Raw genomic sequence first — 26578 nt, 5'->3', positions numbered from 1 at the left:
CCCCTCGTCCTCCCCACCATCCCCCACTCCCCCCGTCCCCTCGTCCTCCCCACCATCCTCCACTCCCCCGTCCCCTCGTCCTCCCCACCATTCCCCACTCCCCCCGTCCCCTCGTCCTCCCCACCATCCCCCACTCCCCCGTCCCCTCGTCCTCCCCACCATTCCCCACTCACTCGTCTGATGCGTTCCCAAATGATCTGATGTTCCCATCACTGAAAAATATGAACAGTTAAAAGAACAAAATGAAACACAACGAAAAAAACTATACTCACGAGATGAACGGTATGGTAAACAACACAGCTCAATTCCGACACAATGTCACACAAAATAAATAAATCAAAATGAAAATAAATCGAAATCTATGAAAATTCCATTTATCAATGCAATCGGAAACATTGAAATGGAATCGTAATATATTTAGTATAGCGTGTGTTACTTTAACGTGCAATAGATGGCGCTGTTTTTCCAAAACAGCGTATGCTGACCTGTCACAGGTATGACATCTATATAGTAGGTATATAAAAACACGCGCGTATTCGGGTGGAACGTTGTGTCAAAATTTCAAAGCAATCGGTGAAGAACTTTCGGACATTAGCGATTTTGAACAAACGAACACTTATATTTATTTAGATTGACTTCAACTTAAATGAAGGAAATTTTTTCAATATATATTGTTTTTATTTCATTCATGTTTTTTCGGTCAATCAGGCTGCGAACAGCCGAATCAAACCGCCTGGTGGATCAGACCAGCAACCAAGAGGCCTGGTCAGAGAACGGGCCGCGAGGACAGTGATCCCCGGAATCTTCAACAGGTGGGAGGGGAGCTGGAGTCCAACATTACAACCCCCCCTCCCCCCCCCACCGGCTGACTCTCTACCTTAAACACCTTAACACCCCAGGAACACCAGGTAAACTATAGTGACAACACCAGGTAAACTATAGTGACAACACCAGGTAAACTATAGTGACAACACCAGGTAAACCATAGTGACAACACCAGGTAAACTATAGTGACAACACCAGGTAAACTATAGTGACAACACCAGGTAAACCATAGTGACAACACCAGGTAAACCATAGTGACAACACCAGGTAAACCATAGTGACAACACCAGGTAAACAATAGTGACAACACCAGGTAAACCATAGTGACAACACCAGGTAAACTATAGTGACAACACCAGGTAAACTATAGTGACAACACCAGGTAAACTATAGTGACAACACCAGGTAAACTAAAGTGACAACACCAGGTAAACTATAGTGACAACACCAGGTAAACTATAGTGACAACACCAGGTAAACTATAGTGACAACACCAGGTAAACTATAGTGACAACACCAGGTAAACCATAGTGACAACACCAGGTAAACTATAGTGACAACACCAGGTAAACTATAGTGACAACACCAGGTAAACTATAGTGACAACACCAGGTAAACTATAGTGACAACACCAGGTAAACTATAGTGACAACACCAGGTAAACTATAGTGACAACACCAGGTAAACTATAGTGACAACACCAGGTAAACCATAGTGACAACACCAGGTAAACTATAGTGACAACACCAGGTAAACTATAGTGACAACACCAGGTAAACCATAGTGACAACACCAGGTAAACTATAGTGACAACACCAGGTAAACTATAGTGACAACACCAGGTAAACCATAGTGACAACACCAGGTAAACTATAGTGACAACACCAGGTAAACCATAGTGACAACACCAGGTAAACTATAGTGACAACACCAGGTAAACCATAGTGACAACACCAGGTAAACTATAGTGACAACACCAGGTAAACCATAGTGACAACACCAGGTAAACTATAGTGACAACACCAGGTAAACCATAGTGACAACACCAGGTAAACTATAGTGACAACACCAGGTAAACTATAGTGACAACACCAGGTAAACCATAGTGACAACACCAGGTAAACTATAGTGACAACACCAGGTAAACCATAGTGACAACACCAGGTAAACTATAGTGACAACACCAGGTAAACTATAATGACAACCCCAGGTAAGGTAGCAGACCAAACGAGACTGACAAATCTTTCAATATACACAAACTAGGACTTTGTTTATTGCGCGCGCACACACACACACACACACACACACACACACACACACACACACACACACACACACACACACCACACACACACACACACACACACACATAGAGGAATACCTAAGCAACAGGAGACAACGAGTCTGTGTGAGGGGTGAGGTCTCAGATTGGCGAGACGTCACAAGTGGAGTCCCGCAGGGGTCAGTCCTTGGACCTATACTGTTTCTGGTATATGTAAATGATCTCCCAGAGGGTATAGATTCGTTCCTCTCAATGTTTGCCGACGATGCAAAAATTATGAGGAGGATTGAAACAGAGGATGATAGTAGGAGGCTACAAGATGACCTGGATAGACTGAGTGAATGGTCCAACAAATGGCTGTTGAAGTTCAACCCGAGTAAATGCAAAGTAATGAAACTAGGCAGTGGAAACAGGAGGCCAGGCACAGGATACAGAATAGGAGATGAAGTACTTAATGAAACAGACAGAGAGAAAGATCTAGGAGTTGATATCACACCAAACCTGACTCCTGAAGCCCACATAAAGAGAATAACGTCTGCGGCATATGCGAGGCTGGCTAACATCAGAACGGCGTTCAGGAACCTGTGTAAGGAATCATTCAGAATCTTGTACACCACATATGTAAGACCAATCCTGGAGTATGCGGCCCCAGCATGGAGCCCGTACCTTGTCAAGCACAAGACGAAGCTGGAAAAAGTCCAAAGGTATGCTACTAGACTAGTCCCAGAACTAAGAGGCATGAGTTATGAGGAAAGGCTGCGGGAAATGCACCTCACGACACTGGAAGACAGAAGAGTAAGGGGGGACATGATCACAACCTACAAAATCCTCAGGGGAATCGACCGGGTAAACAAGGACGAACTTTTCAACACTGGTGGGACGCGAACAAGGGGACACAGGTGGAAGCTGAGTACCCAAATGAGCCACAGAGACGTTAGAAAGAACTTTTTCAGTGTCAGAGTAGTTAGCAAATGGAATGCATTAGGAAGTGATGTGGTGGAGGCTGACTCCATTCACAGTTTCAAATGTAGATATGATAGAGCCCAATAGGCTCAGGAATCTGTACACCAGTTGATTGACGGTTGAGAGGCGGGACCAAAGAGCCAGAGCTCAACCCCCGCAAGCACAATTAGGTGAGTACAATTAGGTGAGTACAATTAGGTGAGTACACACACACACACACCACACATACACACACACACACACACACCACACACACACACACACACACACCACACATACAGTGCCACTCCCTCCTGCCAGGCATAAAAAATCCACCTGTACACCTTCAACTGTCCCCCCCCCCTCATGTACACATTATGTAGCCCCCTCCCACCTATATACCCCCTCTTTCCCCCCCCTCAATACACCCTTAAGCGCTCCCACCAACACCCCCTTGTACCCTCCCCCCCCTCACCTGTTCAGCATCAATTACTGCTATTTACCCGGCCACCAGAGCCCCCCCCCCACACCTGAAGGACAGCAGGTGTGGTAACGGACCCCCGCCCCGCCCCAGTACACATCTTTACCGCTGCTCTCTACATCTCAGTGTCATGTTACTATGTGCGCGTGCGTCGTGTGGTGCTGGTGGTCGTCCGTGGTCGTCCCCGCCGCCACCACAGTCGTGCTCCTCCAACAGAACACAGGTGATGGCAGGGAACCATTCACTTATCAGTTCCAGGATCCTCCAACTTTGATATTATTATTATTGTTAACAGTTATGGAGCAATTATTTATTGGCATGAATATATACATCTTTAATATTAAGCGCGCACGACCGGTTATACCAGTTGCCATGTAGTCCTCCAGTTGCAAGTCTTCCAGTTGCCATACAGACCTTCAGTGTCAGTCTTACAGTTGCCATGCAGACCTTCAGTGTCAGTCTTACAGTTGCCATGCAGACCTTCAGTGTCAGTCTTACAGTTGCCATGCAGACCTCCAGTTGCCATACAGACCTTCAGTGCCAGTCTTCCAGTTGCCATACAGACCTTCAGTGGCAGCCAGTTGCCATACAGACCTTCAGTGGCAGTCTTCCAGTTGCCATGCAGACCTTCAGTGTCAGTCTTCCAGTTGCCATGCAGACCTTCAGTGTCAGTCTTACAGTTGCCATGCAGACCTCCAGTTGCCATACAGACCTTCAGTGCCAGTCTTCCAGTTGCCATGCAGACCTTCAGTGTCAGTCTTACAGTTGCCATGCAGACCTCCAGTTGCCATACAGACCTTCAGTGCCAGTCTTCCAGTTGCCATACAGACCTTCAGTGGCAGTCTTCCAGTTGCCATGCAGACCTTCAGTGTCAGTCTTCCAGTTGCCATGCAGACCTCCAGTTGCCATACAGACCTACAGTGTCAGTCTTACAGTTGCCATGCAGACCTCCAGTTGCCATACAGACCTTCAGTGTCAGTCTTCCAGTTGCCATGCAGACCTTCAGTGTCAGTCTTCCAGTTGCCATACAGACCTTCAGTGGCAGTCTTCCAGTTGCCATGCAGACCTTCAGTGCCAATCTTCCAGTTGCCATGCAGACCTTCAGTGGCAGTCTTCCAGTTGCCATGCAGACCTTCAGTGGCAGTCTTCCAGTTGCCATGCAGACCTTCAGTGGCAGTCTTCCAGTTGCCATGCAGACCTTCAGTGGCAGTCTTCCAGTTGCCATGCAGACCTTCAGTGGCAGTCTTCCAGTTGCCATGCAGACCTTCAGTGGCAGTCTTCCAGTTGCCATGCAGACCTTCAGTGGCAGTCTTCCAGTTGCCATGCAGACCTTCAGTGCCAGTCTTCCAGTTGCCATGCAGACCTTCAGTGGCAGTCTTCCAGGCTCCCAATATGGACGGGGTGTTCGGTAGACATTATTGTTTTTATTGTGACTGCGTGAGCGAGCTGACGGCTGACCAACTGGTAGTGAAACTCGCCTACACTGTGGCCTTCTCTGTGTGTGTGTTCCTGGCTTGTACACTCAGTGTTAACACACACCTTGCTTGTACACTCAGTGTGAACACACACCTTGCTTGTACACTCAGTGTCAACACACACCTTGCTTGTACACTCACAGTGTTAACTCACACCTTGCTTGTACACTCACAGTGTTAACACACACCTTGCTTGTACACTCACAGTGTTAACACACACCTTGCTTGTACACTCACAGTGTGAACACACACCTTGCTTGTACACTCACAGTGTTAACACACACCTTGCTTGTACACTCACAGTGTTAACACACACCTTGCTTGTACACTCACAGTGTTAACACACACCTTGCTTGTACACTCACAGTGTTAACACACACCTTGCTTGTACATACATGTACGTATGTAGGTTATATTAGTATTTTAAGAGCACTGCAATCACCTTCTGTGGTTGATTGTTTAATAAATCACTGAACTATATATATAACAGACCTCCCGCCCTGTCCACCGAGGACAGAAGACAATGTATATATGCTGGTTAGCATTGTAAGTGTGTGGCCACGTCTGTGGTAGAAAATAATACAAAACAAAACAAACAATTGTCAACAGCCACCACCCTCCGTGTCAGAGGTAGCCACCACCCTCCGTGTCAGAGGTAGCCACCACCCTCCGTGTCAGAGGTAGCCCCCACCCTCCGTGTCAGAGGTAGCCCCCACCCTCCGTGTCAGAGGTAGCCCCCACCCTCCGTGTCAGAGGTAGCCACCACCCTCCGTGTCAGAGGTAGCCACCACCCTCCGTGTCAGAGGTAGCCACCACCCTCCGTGTCAGAGGTAGCCACCACCCTCCGTGTCAGAGGTAGCCCCCACCCTCCGTGTCAGAGGTAGCCCCCACCCTCCGTGTCAGAGGTAGCCACCACCCTCCGTGTCAGAGGTAGCCACCACCCTCCGTGTCAGAGGTAGCCACCACCCTCCGTGTCAGAGGTAGCCCCCACCCTCCGTGTCAGAGGTAGCCCCCACCCTCCGTGTCAGAGGTAGCCCCCACCCTCCGTGTCAGAGGTAGCCACCACCCTCCGTGTCAGAGGTAGCCCCCACCCTCCGTGTCAGAGGTAGCCCCCACCCTCCGTGTCAGAGGTAGCCCCCACCCTCCGTGTCAGAGGTAGCCATCACCCTCCGTGTCAGAGGTAGCCCCCACCCTCCGTGTCAGAGGTAGCCACCACCCTCCGTGTCAGAGGTAGCCACCACCCTCCGTGTCAGAGGTAGCCCCCACCCTCCGTGTCAGAGGTAGCCCCCACCCTCCGTGTCAGAGGTAGCCCCCACCCTCCGTGTCAGAGGTAGCCACCACCCTCCGTGTCAGAGGTAGCCACCACCCTCCGTGTCAGAGGTAGCCACCACCCTCCGTGTCAGGGGTAGCCACCACCCTCCGTGTCAGAGGTAGCCCCCACCCTCCGTGTCAGAGGTTGCCCCCACCCTCCGTGTCAGAGGTAGCCCCCACCCTCCGTGTCAGAGGTTGCCACCACCCCCCGTGTCAGATGTAGCCCCCACCCTCCGTGTCAGAGGTAGCCACCACCCTCCGTGTCAGAGGTTGCCACCACCCCCCGTGTCAGAGGTAGCCCCCACCCTCCGTGTCAGAGGTAGCCACCACCCTCCGTGTCAGAGGTAGCCCCCACCCTCCGTGTCAGAGGTAGCCCCCACCCTCCGTGTCAGAGGTTGCCACCACCCCCCGTGTCAGAGGTAGCCCCCACCCTCCGTGTCAGAGGTAGCCACCACCCTCCGTGTCAGAGGTAGCCCCCACCCTCCGTGTCAGAGGTTGCCACCACCCCCCGTGTCAGAGGTAGCCCCCACCCTCCGTGTCAGAGGTAGCCACCACCCTCCGTGTCAGAGGTAGCCACCACCCTCCGTGTCAGAGGTTGCCCCCACCCTCCGTGTCAGAGGTAGCCCCCACCCTCCGTGTCAGAGGTAGCCACCACCCTCCGTGTCAGAGGTAGCCACCACCCTCCGTGTCAGAGGTAGCCACCACCCTCCGTGTCAGAGGTTGCCCCCACCCTCCGTGTCAGGGGTAGCCCCCACCCTCCGTGTCAGAGGTAGCCACCACCCCCCGTGTCAGAGGTTGCCCCCACCCTCCGTGTCAGAGGTAGCCCCCACCCTCCGTGTCAGAGGTAGCCCCCACCCTCCGTGTCAGAGGTAGCCCCCACCCTCCGTGTCAGAGGTAGCCCCCACCCTCCGTGTCAGAGGTTGCCACCACCCTCCGTGTCAGAGGTTGCCCCCACCCTCCGTGTCAGAGGTAGCCCCCACCCTCCGTGTCAGAGGTAGCCCACACCCTCCGTGTCAGAGGTAGCCCCCACCCTCCGTGTCAGAGGTAGCCCCCACCCTCCGTGTCAGAGGTTGCCACCACCCTCCGTGTCAGGGGTTGCCCCCACCCTCCGTGTCAGAGGTAGCCCCCACCCTCCGTGTCAGAGGTAGCCACCACCCTCCGTGTCAGAGGTAGCCCCCACCCTCCGTGTCAGAGGTAGCCACCACCCTCCGTGTCAGGGGTAGCCCCCACCCTCCGTGTCAGAGGTAGCCCCCACCCTCCGTGTCAGAGGTAGCCACCACCCTCCGTGTCAGAGGTAGCCACCACCCTCCGTGTCAGAGGAAGCCCCCACCCTCCGTGTCAGAGGTAGCCACCACCCTCCGTGTCAGAGGTAGCCACCACCCTCCGTGTCAGGGGTAGCCCCCACCCTCCGTGTCAGAGGTAGCCCCCACCCTCCGTGTCAAAGGTTGCCACCACCCTCCGTGTCAGAGGTTGCCCCCACCCTCCGTGTCAGAGGTTGCCACCACCCTCCGTGTCAGAGGTAGCCCCCACCCTCCGTGTCAGAGGTAGCCACCACCCTCCGTGTCAGAGGTAGCCCCCACCCTCCGTGTCAGAGGCAGCCACCACCCTCCGTGTCAGGGGTAGCCCCCACCCTCCGTGTCAGAGGTAGCCCCCACCCTCCGTGTCAGAGGTTGCCACCACCCTCCGTGTCAGAGGTTGCCCCCACCCTCCGTGTCAGAGGTTGCCACCACCCTCCGTGTCAGAGGTTGCCACCACCCTCCGTGTCAGAGGTTGCCACCACCCTCCGTGTCAGAGGTTGCCACCACCCTCCGTGTCAGAGGTTGCCACCACCCTCCGTGTCAGAGGTTGCCACCACCCTCCGTGTCAGAGGTTGCCACCACCCTCCGTGTCAGAGGTTGCCACCACCCTCCGTGTCAGAGGTTGCCACCACCCTCCGTGTCAGAGGTTGCCACCACCCTCCGTGTCAGAGGTTGCCACCACCCTCCATGTCAGAGGTTGCCACCACCCTCCGTGTCAGAGGTAGCCACCACCCTCCGTGTCAGAGGTAGCCACCACCCTCCGTGTCAGAGGTTGCCACCACCCTCCGTGTCAGAGGTTGCCACCACCCTCCGTGTCAGAGGTAGCCCCCACCCTCCGTGTCAGAGGTAGCCCCCACCCTCCGTGTCAGAGGTTGCCCCCACCCTCCGTGTCAGAGGTAGCCACCACCCTCCGTGTCAGAGGTAGCCACCACCCTCCGTGTCAGAGGTTGCCCCCACCCTCTGTGTCAGAGGTTGCCCCCACCCTCCGTGTCAGGGGTTGCCCCCACCCTCCGTGTCAGAGGTAGCCACCACCCTCCGTGTCAGAGGTAGCCACCACCCTCCGTGTCAGAGGTTGCCACCACCCTCCGTGTCAGAGGTTGCCACCACCCTCCGTGTCAGAGGTTGCCACCACCCTCCGTGTCAGAGGTAGCCACCACCCTCCGTGTCAGAGGTAGCCACCACCCTCCGTGTCAGAGGTTGCCACCACCCTCCGTGTCAGAGGTAGCCACCACCCTCCGTGTCAGAGGTAGCCACCACCCTCCGTGTCAGAGGTAGCCACCACCCTCCGTGTCAGAGGTAGCCCCCACCCTCCGTGTCAGAGGTAGCCCCCACCCTCCGTGTCAGAGGTAGCCCCCACCCTCCGTGTCAGAGGTAGCCACCACCCTCCGTGTCAGAGGTAGCCACCACCCTCCGTGTCAGAGGTAGCCCCCACCCTCCGTGTCAGAGGTAGCCCCCACCCTCCGTGTCAGGGGTAGCCCCCACCCTCCGTGTCAGAGGTAGCCCCCACCCTCCGTGTCAGGGGTAGCCCCCACCCTCCGTGTCAGGGGTTGCCCCCACCCTCCGTGTCAGAGGTAGCCACCACCCTCCGTGTCAGCGGTAGCCACCACCCTCCGTGTCAGAGGTAGCCACCACCCTCCGTGTCAGAGGTAGCCACCACCCTCCGTGTCAGAGGTAGCCACCACCCTCCGTGTCAGAGGTAGCCACCACCCTCCGTGTCAGAGGTAGCCACCACCCTCCGTGTCAGAGGTAGCCACCACCCTCCGTGTCAGAGGTTGCCACCACCCTCCGTGTCAGAGGTAGCCACCACCCCCCGTGTCAGAGGTAGCCCCCACCCTCCGTGTCAGAGGTAGCCACCACCCTCCGTGTCAGAGGTAGCCCCCACCCTCCGTGTCAGAGGTTGCCACCACCCCCCGTGTCAGAGGTTGCCCCCACCCTCCGTGTCAGAGGTAGCCACCACCCTCCGTGTCAGAGGTAGCCACCACCCTCCGTGTCAGAGGTTGCCCCCACCCTCCGTGTCAGAGGTAGCCCCCACCCTCCGTGTCAGAGGTAGCCACCACCCTCCGTGTCAGAGGTAGCCACCACCCTCCGTGTCAGAGGTAGCCACCACCCTCCGTGTCAGAGGTTGCCCCCACCCTCCGTGTCAGGGGTAGCCCCCACCCTCCGTGTCAGAGGTAGCCACCACCCCCCGTGTCAGAGGTTGCCCCCACCCTCCGTGTCAGAGGTAGCCCCCACCCTCCGTGTCAGAGGTAGCCCCCACCCTCCGTGTCAGAGGTAGCCCCCACCCTCCGTGTCAGAGGTAGCCCCCACCCTCCGTGTCAGAGGTTGCCACCACCCTCCGTGTCAGAGGTTGCCCCCACCCTCCGTGTCAGAGGTAGCCCCCACCCTCCGTGTCAGAGGTAGCCCCCACCCTCCGTGTCAGAGGTAGCCCCCACCCTCCGTGTCAGAGGTTGCCACCACCCTCCGTGTCAGGGGTTGCCCCCACCCTCCGTGTCAGAGGTAGCCCCCACCCTCCGTGTCAGAGGTAGCCACCACCCTCCGTGTCAGAGGTAGCCCCCACCCTCCGTGTCAGAGGTAGCCACCACCCTCCGTGTCAGGGGTAGCCCCCACCCTCCGTGTCAGAGGTAGCCCCCACCCTCCGTGTCAGAGGTAGCCACCACCCTCCGTGTCAGAGGTAGCCACCACCCTCCGTGTCAGAGGAAGCCCCCACCCTCCGTGTCAGAGGTAGCCACCACCCTCCGTGTCAGGGGTAGCCCCCACCCTCCGTGTCAGAGGTAGCCCCCACCCTCCGTGTCAAAGGTTGCCACCACCCTCCGTGTCAGAGGTTGCCCCCACCCTCCGTGTCAGAGGTTGCCACCACCCTCCGTGTCAGAGGTAGCCCCCACCCTCCGTGTCAGAGGTAGCCACCACCCTCCGTGCCAGAGGTAGCCACCACCCTCCGTGTCAGAGGTTGCCCCCACCCTCCGTGTCAGAGGTAGCCACCACCCTCCGTGTCAGAGGTAGCCACCACCCTCCGTGTCAGAGGTAGCCCCCACCTTCCGTGTCAGAGGTAGCCACCACCCTCCGTGTCAGAGGTTGCCCCCACCCTCCGTGTCAGAGGTTGCCCCCACCCTCCGTGTCAGAGGTAGCCACCACCCTCCGTGTCAGAGGTAGCCACCACCCTCCGTGTCAGAGGTTGCCCCCACCCTCCGTGTCAGAGGTAGCCACCACCCTCCGTGTCAGAGGTAGCCCCCACCCTCCGTGTCAGAGGTTGCCCCCACCCTCCGTGTCAGAGGTAGCCCCCACCCTCCGTGTCAGAGGTTGCCCCCACCCTCCGTGTCAGAGGTAGCCACCACCCTCCGTGTCAGAGGTTGCCCCCACCCTCCGTGTCAGAGGTAGCCACCACCCTCCGTGTCAGAGGTTGCCCCCACCCTCCGTGTCAGAGGTTGCCCCCACCCTCCGTGTCAGAGGTAGCCCCCACCCTCCGTGTCAGAGGTTGCCCCCACCCTCCGTGTCAGAGGTAGCCACCACCCTCCGTGTCAGAGGTAGCCACCACCCTCCGTGTCAGAGGTAGCCACCACCCTCCGTGTCAGAGGTAGCCCCCACCCTCCGTGTCAGAGGTAGCCACCACCCTCCGTGTCAGAGGTTGCCCCCACCCTCCGTGTCAGAGGTAGCCACCACCCTCCGTGTCAGAGGTAGCCCCCACCCTCCGTGTCAGAGGTTGCCCCCACCCTCCGTGTCAGAGGTAGCCCCCACCCTCCGTGTCAGAGGTAGCCACCACCCTCCGTGTCAGAGGTTGCCCCCACCCTCCGTGTCAGAGGTAGCCCCCACCCTCCGTGTCAGAGGTAGCCCCCACCCTCCGTGTCAGAGGTAGCCCCCACCCTCCGTGTCAGAGGTAGCCACCACCCTCCGTGTCAGAGGTAGCCACCACCCTCCGTGTCAGAGGTAGCCACCACCCTCCGTGTCAGAGGTAGCCCCCACCCTCCGTGTCAGAGGTTGCCCCCACCCTCCGTGTCAGAGGTAGCCCCCACCCTCCGTGTCAGAGGATGCCCCCACCCTCCGTGCCAGAGGTAGCCACCACCCTCCGTGTCAGAGGTAGCCACCACCCTCCGTGTCAGAGGTAGCCACCACCCTCCGTGTCAGAGGTAGCCACCACCCTCCGTGTCAGAGGTTGCCACCACCCTCCGTGTCAGAGGTAGCCACCACCCTCCGTGTCAGAGGTAGCCCCCACCCTCCGTGTCAGAGGTTGCCACCACCCTCCGTGTCAGAGGTAGCCACCACCCTCCGTGTCAGAGGTTGCCACCACCCTCCGTGTCAGAGGTAGCCACCACCCTCCGTGTCAGAGGTTGCCACCACCCTCCGTGTCAGAGGTAGCCACCACCCTCCGTGTCAGAGGTAGCCACCACCCTCCGTGTCAGGGGTAGCCACCACCCTCCGTGTCAGAGGTAGCCACCACCCTCCGTGTCAGAGGTAGCCACCACCCTCCGTGTCAGGGGTAGACACCACCCTCCGTGTCAGAGGTAGCCACCACCCTCCGTGTCAGGGGTAGCCACCACCCTCCGTGTCAGAGGTAGCCACCACCCTCCGTGTCAGAGGTAGCCCCCACCCTCCGTGTCAGAGGTAGCCACCACCCTCCGTGTCAGAGGTAGCCACCACCCTCCGTGTCAGAGGTAGCCCCCACCCTCCGTGTCAGAGGTTGCCCCCACCCTCCGTGTCAGAGGTAGCCCCCACCCTCCGTGTCAGAGGTAGCCACCACCCTCCGTGTCAGAGGTTGCCCCCACCCTCCGTGTCAGAGGTAGCCCCCACCCTCCGTGTCAGAGGTAGCCCCCACCCTCCGTGTCAGAGGTAGCCCCCACCCTCCGTGTCAGAGGTAGCCACCACCCTCCGTGTCAGAGGTAGCCACCACCCTCCGTGTCAGAGGTAGCCACCACCCTCCGTGTCAGAGGTAGCCCCCACCCTCCGTGTCAGAGGTTGCCCCCACCCTCCGTGTCAGAGGTAGCCCCCACCCTCCGTGTCAGAGGATGCCCCCACCCTCCGTGCCAGAGGTAGCCCCCACCCTCCGTGTCAGAGGTAGCCACCACCCTCCGTGTCAGGGGTAGCCCCCACCCTCCGTGTCAGAGGTAGCCCCCACCCTCCGTGTCAGAGGTAGCCACCACCCTCCGTGTCAGAGGTAGCCACCACCCTCCGTGTCAGAGGAAGCCCCCACCCTCCGTGTCAGAGGTAGCCACCACCCTCCGTGTCAGGGGTAGCCCCCACCCTCCGTGTCAGAGGTAGCCCCCACCCTCCGTGTCAAAGGTTGCCACCACCCTCCGTGTCAGAGGTTGCCCCCACCCTCCGTGTCAGAGGTTGCCACCACCCTCCGTGTCAGAGGTAGCCCCCACCCTCCGTGTCAGAGGTAGCCACCACCCTCCGTGCCAGAGGTAGCCACCACCCTCCGTGTCAGAGGTTGCCCCCACCCTCCGTGTCAGAGGTAGCCACCACCCTCCGTGTCAGAGGTAGCCACCACCCTCCGTGTCAGAGGTAGCCCCCACCCTCCGTGTCAGAGGTAGCCACCACCCTCCGTGTCAGAGGTTGCCCCCACCCTCCGTGTCAGAGGTTGCCCCCACCCTCCGTGTCAGAGGTAGCCACCACCCTCCGTGTCAGAGGTAGCCACCACCCTCCGTGTCAGAGGTTGCCCCCACCCTCCGTGTCAGAGGTAGCCACCACCCTCCGTGTCAGAGGTAGCCCCCACCCTCCGTGTCAGAGGTTGCCCCCACCCTCCGTGTCAGAGGTAGCCCCCACCCTCCGTGTCAGAGGTTGCCCCCACCCTCCGTGTCAGAGGTAGCCACCACCCTCCGTGTCAGAGGTTGCCCCCACCCTCCGTGTCAGAGGTAGCCACCACCCTCCGTGTCAGAGGTTGCCCCCACCCTCCGTGTCAGAGGTTGCCCCCACCCTCCGTGTCAGAGGTAGCCCCCACCCTCCGTGTCAGAGGTTGCCCCCACCCTCCGTGTCAGAGGTAGCCACCACCCTCCGTGTCAGAGGTAGCCACCACCCTCCGTGTCAGAGGTAGCCACCACCCTCCGTGTCAGAGGTAGCCCCCACCCTCCGTGTCAGAGGTAGCCACCACCCTCCGTGTCAGAGGTTGCCCCCACCCTCCGTGTCAGAGGTAGCCACCACCCTCCGTGTCAGAGGTAGCCCCCACCCTCCGTGTCAGAGGTTGCCCCCACCCTCCGTGTCAGAGGTAGCCCCCACCCTCCGTGTCAGAGGTAGCCACCACCCTCCGTGTCAGAGGTTGCCCCCACCCTCCGTGTCAGAGGTAGCCCCCACCCTCCGTGTCAGAGGTAGCCCCCACCCTCCGTGTCAGAGGTAGCCCCCACCCTCCGTGTCAGAGGTAGCCACCACCCTCCGTGTCAGAGGTAGCCACCACCCTCCGTGTCAGAGGTAGCCACCACCCTCCGTGTCAGAGGTAGCCCCCACCCTCCGTGTCAGAGGTTGCCCCCACCCTCCGTGTCAGAGGTAGCCCCCACCCTCCGTGTCAGAGGATGCCCCCACCCTCCGTGCCAGAGGTAGCCACCACCCTCCGTGTCAGAGGTAGCCACCACCCTCCGTGTCAGAGGTAGCCACCACCCTCCGTGTCAGAGGTAGCCACCACCCTCCGTGTCAGAGGTTGCCACCACCCTCCGTGTCAGAGGTAGCCACCACCCTCCGTGTCAGAGGTAGCCCCCACCCTCCGTGTCAGAGGTTGCCACCACCCTCCGTGTCAGAGGTAGCCACCACCCTCCGTGTCAGAGGTTGCCACCACCCTCCGTGTCAGAGGTAGCCACCACCCTCCGTGTCAGAGGTTGCCACCACCCTCCGTGTCAGAGGTAGCCACCACCCTCCGTGTCAGAGGTAGCCACCACCCTCCGTGTCAGGGGTAGCCACCACCCTCCGTGTCAGAGGTAGCCACCACCCTCCGTGTCAGAGGTAGCCACCACCCTCCGTGTCAGGGGTAGACACCACCCTCCGTGTCAGAGGTAGCCACCACCCTCCGTGTCAGGGGTAGCCACCACCCTCCGTGTCAGAGGTAGCCACCACCCTCCGTGTCAGAGGTAGCCCCCACCCTCCGTGTCAGAGGTAGCCACCACCCTCCGTGTCAGAGGTAGCCACCACCCTCCGTGTCAGAGGTAGCCCCCACCCTCCGTGTCAGAGGTTGCCCCCACCCTCCGTGTCAGAGGTAGCCCCCACCCTCCGTGTCAGAGGTAGCCACCACCCTCCGTGTCAGAGGTTGCCCCCACCCTCCGTGTCAGAGGTAGCCCCCACCCTCCGTGTCAGAGGTAGCCCCCACCCTCCGTGTCAGAGGTAGCCCCCACCCTCCGTGTCAGAGGTAGCCACCACCCTCCGTGTCAGAGGTAGCCACCACCCTCCGTGTCAGAGGTAGCCACCACCCTCCGTGTCAGAGGTAGCCCCCACCCTCCGTGTCAGAGGTTGCCCCCACCCTCCGTGTCAGAGGTAGCCCCCACCCTCCGTGTCAGAGGATGCCCCCACCCTCCGTGCCAGAGGTAGCCACCACCCTCCGTGTCAGAGGTAGCCACCACCCTCCGTGTCAGTGGTAGCCACCACCCTCCGTGTCAGAGGTAGCCACCACCCTCCGTGTCAGAGGTTGCCACCACCCTCCGTGTCAGAGGTAGCCACCACCCTCCGTGTCAGAGGTAGCCCCCACCCTCCGTGTCAGAGGTTGCCACCACCCTCCGTGTCAGAGGTAGCCACCACCCTCCGTGTCAGAGGTTGCCACCACCCTCCGTGTCAGAGGTAGCCACCACCCTCCGTGTCAGAGGTTGCCACCACCCTCCGTGTCAGAGGTAGCCACCACCCTCCGTGTCAGAGGTAGCCACCACCCTCCGTGTCAGGGGTAGCCACCACCCTCCGTGTCAGAGGTAGCCACCACCCTCCGTGTCAGAGGTAGCCACCACCCTCCGTGTCAGGGGTAGACACCACCCTCCGTGTCAGAGGTAGCCACCACCCTCCGTGTCAGGGGTAGCCACCACCCTCCGTGTCAGAGGTAGCCACCACCCTCCGTGTCAGAGGTAGCCCCCACCCTCCGTGTCAGAGGTAGCCACCACCCTCCGTGTCAGAGGTAGCCACCACCCTCCGTGTCAGAGGTAGCCCCCACCCTCCGTGTCAGAGGTTGCCACCACCCTCCGTGTCAGAGGTAGCCACCACCCTCCGTGTCAGAGGTTGCCACCACCCTCCGTGTCAGAGGTAGCCACCACCCTCCGTGTCAGAGGTTGCCACCACCCTCCGTGTCAGAGGTAGCCACCACCCTCCGTGTCAGAGGTAGCCACCACCCTCCGTGTCAGGGGTAGCCACCACCCTCCGTGTCAGAGGTAGCCACCACCCTCCGTGTCAGAGGTAGCCACCACCCTCCGTGTCAGGGGTAGACACCACCCTCCGTGTCAGAGGTAGCCACCACCCTCCGTGTCAGGGGTAGCCACCACCCTCCGTGTCAGAGGTAGCCACCACCCTCCGTGTCAGAGGTAGCCCCCACCCTCCGTGTCAGAGGTAGCCACCACCCTCCGTGTCAGAGGTAGCCACCACCCTCCGTGTCAGGGGTAGTCCCCACCCTCCGTGTCAGGGGTAGCCACCACCCTCCGTGTCAGAGGTAGCCCCCACCCTCCGTGTCAGAGGTTGCCACCACCCTCCGTGTCAGAGGTTGCCACCACCCTCCGTGTCAGAGGTTGCCCCCACCCTCCGTGTCAGAGGTTGCCCCCACCCTCCGTGTCAGAGGTTGCCCCCACCCTCCGTGTCAGAGGTTGCCCCCACCCTCCGTGTCAGAGGTTGCCACCACCCTCCGTGTCAGGGGTAGCCCCCACCCTCCGTGTCAGAGGTAGCCCCCACCCTCCGTGTCAGAGGTTGCCACCACCCTCCGTGTCAGAGGTTGCCACCACCCTCCGTGTCAGGGGTTGCCCCCACCCTCCGTGTCAGAGGTTGCCCCCACCCTCCGTGTCAGAGGTTGCCCCTACCCTCCGTGTCAGAGGTTGCCCCCACCCTCCGTGTCAGAGGTTGCCCCCACTGTCACGGATGAAAGAATTAAAAAAAATGATTGATAGCAAAGTAAGAGGCGAGGTTGTCATTTGTAAGTGATGAGCGGTTTTGTTCTTCACCTTCAGAGTATTAATGTTTATGTGGTGGACAAGATGACATACCCAGTAAAAACGTGATACAGGAATTGAAAAATTCGTCACGGGGGAATCATGTCACTGTGTCAAGTTGTACTCATATCGTTTATGCCAATCTTGACCCGACCATGTTGGGCACATACCGGAGAGCAACTTCTCATAAAAATTGGGTGAGGCCAGCCCCAAGGGTCTTGTCTACGACCACAGACATTAATTTTTTAAAGCAATAGATATATCCCGGTGTTACATAATAAGTAACACCGGGATCAGGAATATAATAGTATTCTCTGAGAGGAACAAATGTAGGCAATATCAGACTACAGGGAGAGACTTTAGACTACAGGGAGTGACTATAGACTACAGGGAGAGACTTTAGACTACAGGGAGTGACTATAGACTACAGGGAGAGACTTTAGACTACAGGGAGTGACTATAGACTACAAGGAGTAACTTTAGACTACAGGGAGTGACTATAGACTACAAGGAGTAACTTTAGACTACAAGGAGAGACTTTAGACTACAAAGAGAGACTTTAGACTACAGGGAGAGACTTTAGACTACAAGGAGAGACTTTAGACTACAAGGAGTAACTTTAGACTACAGGGAGTGACTATAGACTACAAGGAGTAACTTTAGACTACAAGGAGAGACTTTAGACTACAAAGAGAGACTTTAGACTACAGGGAGTGACTTTAGACTACAGGGAGAGACTTTAGACTACAAGGAGTGACTTTAGACTACAGGGAGAGACTTTAGACTACAGGGAGTGACTTTCGACTACAAGGAGTGACTATAGACTACAGGGAGAGACTTTAGACTACAGGGAGTGACTATAGACTACAAGGAGTAATTTTAGACTACAGGGAGTGACTATAGACTACAAGGAGTAACTTTAGACTACAAGGAGAGACGAGACTTTAGACTACAAAGAGAGACTTTAGACTACAGGGAGAGACTTTAGACTACAAGGAGAGACTTTAGACTACAAAGAGAGACTTTAGACTACAGGGAGTGACTTTAGACTACAAGGAGAGACTTTAGACTACAAGGAGAGACTTTAGACTACAGGGAGTAACTTTAGACTACAGGGAGTAACTTTAGACTACAGGGAGTGACTATAGACTACAAGGAGTAATTTTAGACTACAGGGAGTGACTATAGACTACAAGGAGTAACTTTAGACTACAAGGAGAGACTTCAGACTACAAAGAGAGACTTTAGACTACAGGGAGAGACTTTAGACTACAAGGAGAGACTTTAGACTACAAGGAGAGACTTTAGACTACAAGGAGAGACTTTAGACTACAAGGAGAGACTTTAGACTACAGGGAGAGACTTTAGACTACAAGGAGTAACTTTAGACTACAGGGAGTGACTATAGACTACAAGGAGAGACTTTAGACTACAAGGAGAGACTTTAGACTACAAGGAGAGACTTTAGACTACAAGGAGAGACTTTAGACTACAAGGAGAGACTTTAGACTACAAGGAGTGACTATAGACTACAAGGAGAGACTTTAAACTACAGGGAGTGACTATAGACTACAAGGAGTAACTTTAGACTACAAGGAGAGACTTTAGACTACAGGGAGTGACTATAGACTACAAGGAGTAACTTTAGACTACAAGGAGTGACTATAGACTACAGGGAGTGACTATAGACTACAGGGAGTGACTATAGACTACAAGGAGTAACTTTAGACTACAAGGAGTGACTATAGACTACAGGGAGTGACTATAGACTACAAGGAGTAACTTTAGACTACAAGGAGTGACTATAGACTACAGGGAGTGACTATAGACTACAGGGAGTGACTATAGACTACAGGGAGTGACTATAGACTACAGGGAGTGACTATAGACTACAGGGAGTGACTATAGACTACAGGGAGTGACTATAGACTACAGGGAGTGACTATAGACTACAAGGAGTAACTTTAGACTACAAGGAGTGACTATAGACTACAAGGAGTAACTTTAGACTACAAGGAGTGACTATAGACTACAGGGAGTGACTATAGACTACAGGGAGTGACTATAGACTACAGGGAGTGACTATAGACTACAGGGAGTGACTATAGACTACAAGGAGTAACTTTAGACTACAGGGAGTAACTTTAGACTACAGGGAGTGACTATAGACTACAGGGAGTGACTATAGACTACAGGGAGTGACTATAGACTACAGGGAGTGACTATAGACTACAGGGAGTGACTATAGACTACAAAGAGAGACTTTAGACTACAGGGAGTGACTATAGACTACAGGGAGTGACTATAGACTACAGGGAGTGACTATAGACTACAGGGAGTGACTTTAGACTACAAGGAGTGACTATAGACTACAAGGAGTGACTATAGACTACAAGGAGTGACTATAGACTACAGGGAGTGACTATAGACTACAGGGAGTGACTATAGACTACAGGGAGTGACTATAGACTACAGGGAGTGACTATAGACTACAGGGAGTGACTATAGACTACAGGGAGTGACTATAGACTACAGGGAGTGACTATAGACTACAGGGAGTGACTATAGACTACAGGGAGTGACTATAGACTACAGGGAGTGACTATAGACTACAGGGAGTGACTATAGACTACAGGGAGTGACTATAGACTACAGGGAGTGACTATAGACTACAGGGAGTGACTATAGACTACAGGGAGTGACTATAGACTACAGGGAGTGACTATAGACTACAGGGAGTGACTATAGACTACAGGGAGTGACTATAGACTACAGGGAGTGACTATAGACTACAGGGAGTGACTATAGACTACAGGGAGTGACTATAGACTACAGGGAGTGACTATAGACTACAGGGAGTGACTATAGACTACAGGGAGTGACTCTAGACTACAGGGAGTGACTATAGACTACAGGGAGTGACTATAGACTACAAGGAGAGACTTTAGACTACAGGGAGTGACTATAGACTACAGGAAGTGACTATAGACTACAGGGAGTGACTATAGACTACAGGGAGTGACTATAGACTACAGGGAGTGACTCTAGACTACAGGGAGTGACTATAGACTACAAGGAGAGACTTTAGACTACAGGGAGTGACTATAGACTACAGGAAGTGACTATAGACTACAGGGAGTGACTATAGACTACAGGGAGTGACTATAGACTACAGGGAGTGACTCTAGACTACAGGGAGTGACTATAGACTACAAGGAGAGACTTTAGACTACAGGGAGTGACTATAGACTACAGGAAGTGACTATAGACTACAGGGAGTGACTATAGACTACAGGGAGTGACTATAGACTACAGGGAGTGACTATAGACTACAGGGAGTGACTATAGACTACACAATACAGTGCACACACCAGTACACAATACTCAAGAGTCCGAGCACATAATAACCAGAGATGACACTATAACATAGAACACGTCCGCAAGCCAACACCAACAGCTTAACAGGACATAAATATATTCCCCACCATTCACCACGTCAATGTCTTGTAAAGGGCCAAATCTAAGAACTTTACGGTGAAGATAGTATGAAATCATATGCTTTAGTGAAAATAAAATAAGCAAATTGCAGCAATAATTAACAAGAGCCGTCAACAATTAACAAGAGCAGTCAACAATTAACAAGAACCGTCAACAATTAACAAGAGCCGTCAACAATTAACAAGAACCGTCAACAATTAACAAGAGCCGTCAACAATTAACAAGAGCCGTCAACAATTAACAAGAGCCGCCAACAATTAACAAGAGCCGTCAACAATTAACAAGAGCCGTCAACAATTAACAATAGCCGCCAACAATTAACAAGAGCCGTCAACAATTAACAAGAGCCGCCAACAATTAACAAGAGCCGCCAACAATTAACAAGAGCCGCCAACAATTAACAAGAGCCGCCAACAATTAACAAGAGCAGTCAACACAAGAGTGATTCTGTACTTGTGAAACAATGGAAACTTCAGTAACATTCCTGGTGCTCCCTGTGTACGTCTGATAACATACTACTTGTGAAGGAGGAAATGTATATGTTTATCTCTCAGAATGTTTGGTAATATGTTTATTGTTTGTGATGTGTGTCTATGTATATATTAACACGTTGTACTGAACGGGGTGAGAATAGCTTGAGCTGCCTCATCCCTTTGTGTGTATTTTACCTCAATAAACTTATTTCAATTTCAATTTCAATTTCCTCCTGGGGGTGTCAGCAGTGTGGGACGGCCTGACTGACCGTCAGCCGGTCGGCCGAGCGGAAGGGAGCCGGTCGGCCGAGCGGAAGGGAGCCGGTCGGCCGAGCGGACAGCACGCTGGACTTGTGATCCTGTGGTCCTGGGTTCGATCCCAGGCGCCGGCGAGAAACAATGGGCAGAGTTTCTTTCACCCTATGTCCCTGTTACCTAGCAGTAAAAATAGGTACCTGGGTGTTAGTCAGCTGTCACGGGCTGCTTCCTGGGGGTGGAGGCCTGGTCAAGGACCGGGCCGCGGGGACACTAAAAAAGCCCTGAAATCAACTCAAGATAACCTCGCCGATGGCGGCCCGGGAGACTGAGAGGGGCCGCCTCTCCTCACACGGGCCGTGTTCCCCTGGCCGTCAGGTCACGTCCAGACCGTCTTGTCACGGGTCATATCGTGACCCGTGACCAGGACGTGACGTTATGTAACGATCTCCCTGGATGGTTCACACCTTGTCTTATAACCATTTTGCGGTTACCAAATTGGGGTTTGTGACGATGTAGTTGGGTTATATATATGGGAGGCTGTGTCATGTCACAAGTCCACCTGAATTTTTACGGAACTGGTTGGGCAGTCTCTGTGTTGATTTGTATTGGTCAAGGGTGATTGTCGAGCTAATTGGTTGTTCAGGCGTTGACAATATACTCTCACAGGAAATCAATTACCCAATTCAGTAAAGTACTTTAGTAGCGTTGGTACAGTACCTTAGTAGGGCTGATACAGTACCTTAGTAGTGCTGATACAGTACTTTAGTATTGCTGATACAGTACCTTAGTAGGGCTGATACAGTACCTTAGTAGTGCTGATACAGTACTTTAGTATTGCTGATACAGTACCTTAGTAGTGCTGATACAGTACCTTAGTAGGGCTGATACAGTACCTTAGTAGTGCTGATACAGTACTTTAGTATTGCTGATACAGTACCTTAGTAGGGCTGATACAGTACCTTAGTAGTGCTGATACAGTACTTTAGTATTGCTGATAGAGTACCTTAGTAGTGCTGATACAGTACTTTAGTAGGGTTGATACGGTACCTTAGTAGTGCTGATACAGTACCTTAGTAGTGCTGATACAGTACCTTAGTAGGTCTGATACAGTACCTTAGTAGTGCTGATACAGTACCTTAGTAGGTCTGATACAGTACCTTAGTAGTGCTGATACAGTACCTTAGTAGGTCTGATACAGTACCTTAGTAGGTCTGATACAGTACCTTAGTAGGTCTGATACAGTACCTTAGTAGGGCTGATACAGTACCTTAGTAGGGTTGATACAGTACCTTAGTAGGGCTGATACAGTACCTTAGTAGGTCTGATACAGTACCTTAGTAGGGTTGATACAGTACCTTAGTAGGGCTGATACAGTACCTTAGTAGGTCTGATACAGTACCTTAGTAGGGTTGATACAGTACCTTAGTAGGGCTGATACAGTACCTTAGTAGGTCTGATACAGTACCTTAGTAGTGCTGATACAGTACCTTAGTATGGTTGATACAGTACCTTAGTAGGGTTGATACAGTACCTTAGTAGGGCTGATACAGTACATTAGTAGGGCTGATACAGTACCTTAGTAGGGCTGATACAGTACCTTAGTAGTGCTGATACAGTACCTTAGTAGTGCTGATACAGTTGGGCAGGGGTTTCCTGCCTCCGAAAACTTTCCTATTGGCCCTGCCATGATGGCTCAGTGGAAGAGCTTCCGCCTCACACCTTGGGGTCGGTGGGTCGAGTCTCCTGGTGCCTAAGTGAATGAAATGTTCCTCCGTCACTTTCTCGCAGTACAGAAGAGCCTTCCCCCCCCCCCCCGGCCACCACCGTCAGCCTCGGGGGGGGGGGGGGGAGGGGGAGGGGGCGTTCACTCTAACTTTCACTATGACAACCAATTAAAAAAAAATGATAATGCAGTAATTACCTGTTGTATTTTATAGTATTACGCAACTTTAATTATTGATAAATAATACAATGAGTGACTTCCGGCGGATATGACGGTGAGAACTGTGAGGGGACGGGTAGGGGAGGTGGGGCTCTGGTATGGAGGTGGGGCTCTGGTATGGAGGTGGGGCTCTGGTATGGAGGTGGGGCTCTGGTGTGGAGGTGGGGCTCTGGTATGGAGGTGGGGCTCTGGTATGGAGGTGGGGCTCTGGTATGGAGGTGGGGCTCTGGTATGGAGGTGGGGCTCTGGTATGGAGGTGGGGCTCTGGTATGGAGGTGGGGCTCTGGTATGGAGGTGGGGCTCTGGTATGGAGGTGGGGCTCTGGTATGGAGGTGGGGCTCTGGTATAGAGGTGGGGCTCTGGTATGGAAGTGGGGCTCTGGTATGGAGGTGGGGCTCTGGTATGGAGGTGGGGCTTGGGTCGAATATATGGGGTGTGGGGTTGGGGGGGGGGTTCTCCTCCTATCAGCGGGAACACACACTCACACACGGATCTCCCATCGTCAATTTCCGCCATCAAGACATTGACAGTTGAACCTCTTTGTCAGTATTAGGTTGATGGCACTTGAGTATGGTACCACCATAAAGTCAACGTTAGTCTCCTTAGAGCCAACAAGCAAATTGAGAGGGAAATCGCAGCAGCCCTGAACAGAGTAACGAAGGTGGTTGGTGTGGACGTCTCTCTACACACAGATATTGCCACTATTATCCTAGCCAACGATGAAGACCTCAAGGAAGTACTTGATCTTGCGCATCTGGCAGCACTCCAAGAGGCAAAAATGTCTCCAATTCCAGCACAGAGCCTCCAAGTTGGAGGGTTTTGGTCAGGAGAGCCAGTCCTTGGGTAGCTGAAGAAGGCCGCGACGCCATCATCCAGGAGATCAACCAAGAAACTCCTTCTCTGTAATATTGGCTTACATGATCAGAAAATGCGAACCCGAACATCCATCATTAAAACTCACATTTGTAATAGCCGATCAACCCAAATAAATGGAGACAAGTTTATTTAAATGCTCTGCCATCACGGCCACACCGTCCCAGAACCCCCAGGAGAGCCAAGCTTCAAGCCTAAGCTGCGTTACAAGTGCTTCCAATACCACCACAACACAACAAATGTCCCGAAGTGGAAGGAAGACACAGCATATGCTCCGGCAATCACAACTACAAGAACCACTCTCTAAACGTCAGAAAATGCGCCCTTTGCGGAGAAAAGGGCATTGTTGAGACACTGGGGTGTCTCAAGAATGCTCCAGAAGACTGGACGATATCAAGGGGTCTTATGAACAACGCCAAACAAGCCAAGACCACAAAACAACCAGCTGCTGCCTTTCACATCCACCAAACTATATTCACAAGTCTTCATGGACACGCTACTACCAACCAACAGCAACAACAATCGAGTGCCTGGGCGACACAACCAAACCCTATAACCAGCCCTCAAACGTCAGGAACAACAACAAACTACTCAAACTTTCATATGCCACCATCGCCATCACAGTCTCCCTCGTCCCGGTGATAGACACGACCACCAGCCTACTACTGGCCAGGTGTCTTGTTTTTTTTTTTATTAATACATGAGGTACATCTGCATTAGTGCAGTTACCCTAGACTATATGAAGTGGAGTACAGTGTGTCAAAAAAGCTAACTAGGTGATGCTAAAAAATCCCCATCACACAGGATGGTTAGTCATACAGAGGCATGTGATAAGCGGTCTACACTGGCAGACTCCGGATGCATTTTGAGGATATCAACACCACAAGATTGAATATGGCAGCAGTGGTAATACAAGTCCCCATCTCGCAGGATGTGTCAGAGGTCAGGGCAGGCTCCCCCACCACTCCAACACCACTAAACGCCGGCACCAACCCATCCTCGAACCATCACCACAAGTGCCTGAAATCGAACCCACCGAGGAGTTGGTGAGTTCTCAGCCAGCTAAACTCACCACTCCAGGGGGAACCCACTCGGGACCTCCAGTAGTGGAGTACCACCCTCAACACCCCAGCATCTTCAGCTGCTCACACCCCGCAGAGCGTCCCTCTCAAGTGAGTGTCTACAAACACACACACACACACACACACACACACACACACACACACACACACTGGTCGAGCGATGGACATCCACCAATCAGACCTCACTCAACGAAAAAAAACAACAACAAACATTGTGCCACACAGCCCACAAACACCTGAGTGCGACATGCGCGCATTCAAGAGTCCCTGTAGAGTGAGGTGTGTGTTGGCGTGTTTGGCACATTACACATGTCTCTAACCTTCGCCAGAGACAAGTGGTACACCTGGACACAAAAATCTCCAAGTTAACGGCGAGTTTACATCCGAAGACGTAAACTGTGTACCTCAAACACATGCACCGACGCTCAGCTCGTCGTCAATGTCTCAACTAAGGAGAAAGAAGCACACTTAAGAAGTAGGAAAAGAAACAGACAATCAAAAGAGCCATTTTCAGTACTGCTCCTCTTGCCATGTCTGCTGCCAGTCCTGGCGCGCTGCTGGGCCAAGCCCCTGCTCTCTCTCTTATACTCCAGCAGCTCCTCAACTACACCCAATTAGCCCTTACCAAGTGGGGATCTTCGGGTAGGGAAGGCCCACCTACACAACACACAGGGTGCACCCTGGAGCCCGGGGTGCTCCCTGGCCTCCACGGTGCTCCCTGGCCTCCACGATGCTCCCTGGCCTTCACGATGCCCCCTGGCCTTCACGATGCCCCCTGGCCTCCACGGTGCTCCCTGGCCTCCACGATGCTCCCTGGCCTCCAGGGTGCTCCCTGGCATCCACCGTGCTCCCTGGCCTCCACGGTGCTCCCTGGCCTCCACGGTGCTCCCTGGCCTCCACGGTGCTCCCTGGCCTCCACGGTGCTCCCTGGCCTCCAGGGTGCTCCCTGGCCTCCACCGTGCTCCCTGGCCTCCACGGTGCTCCCTGGCCTCCACGGGGTCCCACATAGTATACAAAATAATACAACACGAATAGTTTTATTAGTTTACTGCAGTGTGAGGAGCTCTCAAGGAGTAATGGTGCCCAGTCAATCCTCCAGGAGTAGGTGAGGTGTGTGGGGAGGGGTGCCGCACGCCGCCTCCCCCACCTTCCCTGCCTCCCCCACCTTCCCTGCCTCCCACACCTTCCCTGCCTCCCCCACCTTCCCTGCCTCCCCCACCTTCCCTGCCTCCCACACCTTCCCTGCCTCCCCCACCTTCCCTGCCTCCCCCACCTTCCCTGCCTCTCACACCTTCCCTGCCTCCCCCACCTTCCCTGCCTCCCCCACCTTCCCTGCCCCCCCCACCTTCCCTGCCTCACCCACCTTCCCTGCCTCACCCACCTTCCCTGCCTCACCCACCTTCCCTGCCTCCCCCACCTTCCCTGCCTCCCACACCTTCCCTGCCTCCCCCACCTTCCCTGCCTCCCACACCTTCCCTGCCTCACCCACCTTCCCTGCCTCCCACACCTTCCCTGCCTCCCACACCTTCCCTGCCTCCCACACCTTCCCTGCCTCCCCCACCTTCCCTGCCTCCCACACCTTCCCTGCCTCCCCCACCTTCCCTGCCTCCCACACCTTCCCTGCCTCCCACACCTTCCCTGCCTCCCACACCTTCCCTGCCTCCCCCACCTTCCCTGCCTCCCCCACCTTCCCTGCCTCCCACACCTTCCCTGCCTCACCCACCTTCCCTGCCTCCCCCACCTTCCCTGCCT

The 26578-nt window shown here is 55.2% G+C and overlaps 2 protein-coding genes across 3 annotated transcripts in view; one reads left to right on the top strand and one right to left on the bottom strand.

Moving 5' to 3' along the window:
- LOC123751834 (putative uncharacterized protein ENSP00000383309) overlaps positions 1 to 4269 on the bottom strand; it is a 23107-nt gene extending 18838 nt beyond the window's left edge. The window contains exon 1 of the mRNA XM_069300357.1: positions 3945 to 4269. Within this exon, the coding sequence (XP_069156458.1) occupies positions 3945 to 4269 (325 nt within the window). The remainder of the gene's footprint in view (positions 1 to 3944) is intronic.
- Positions 1 to 26578, top strand: part of LOC123755758 (uncharacterized) — a 157555-nt gene that overhangs the window by 91748 nt on the left and 39229 nt on the right. The window lies entirely within an intron of this gene.

Source organism: Procambarus clarkii, chromosome 43, assembly GCF_040958095.1.
Source record: "Procambarus clarkii isolate CNS0578487 chromosome 43, FALCON_Pclarkii_2.0, whole genome shotgun sequence".
Classification (NCBI taxonomy): domain Eukaryota; kingdom Metazoa; phylum Arthropoda; class Malacostraca; order Decapoda; family Cambaridae; genus Procambarus; species Procambarus clarkii.
The sequence above is the reverse complement of the archived record's forward strand: the minus strand, read 5'-3'. Positions and strand labels throughout refer to the sequence as shown.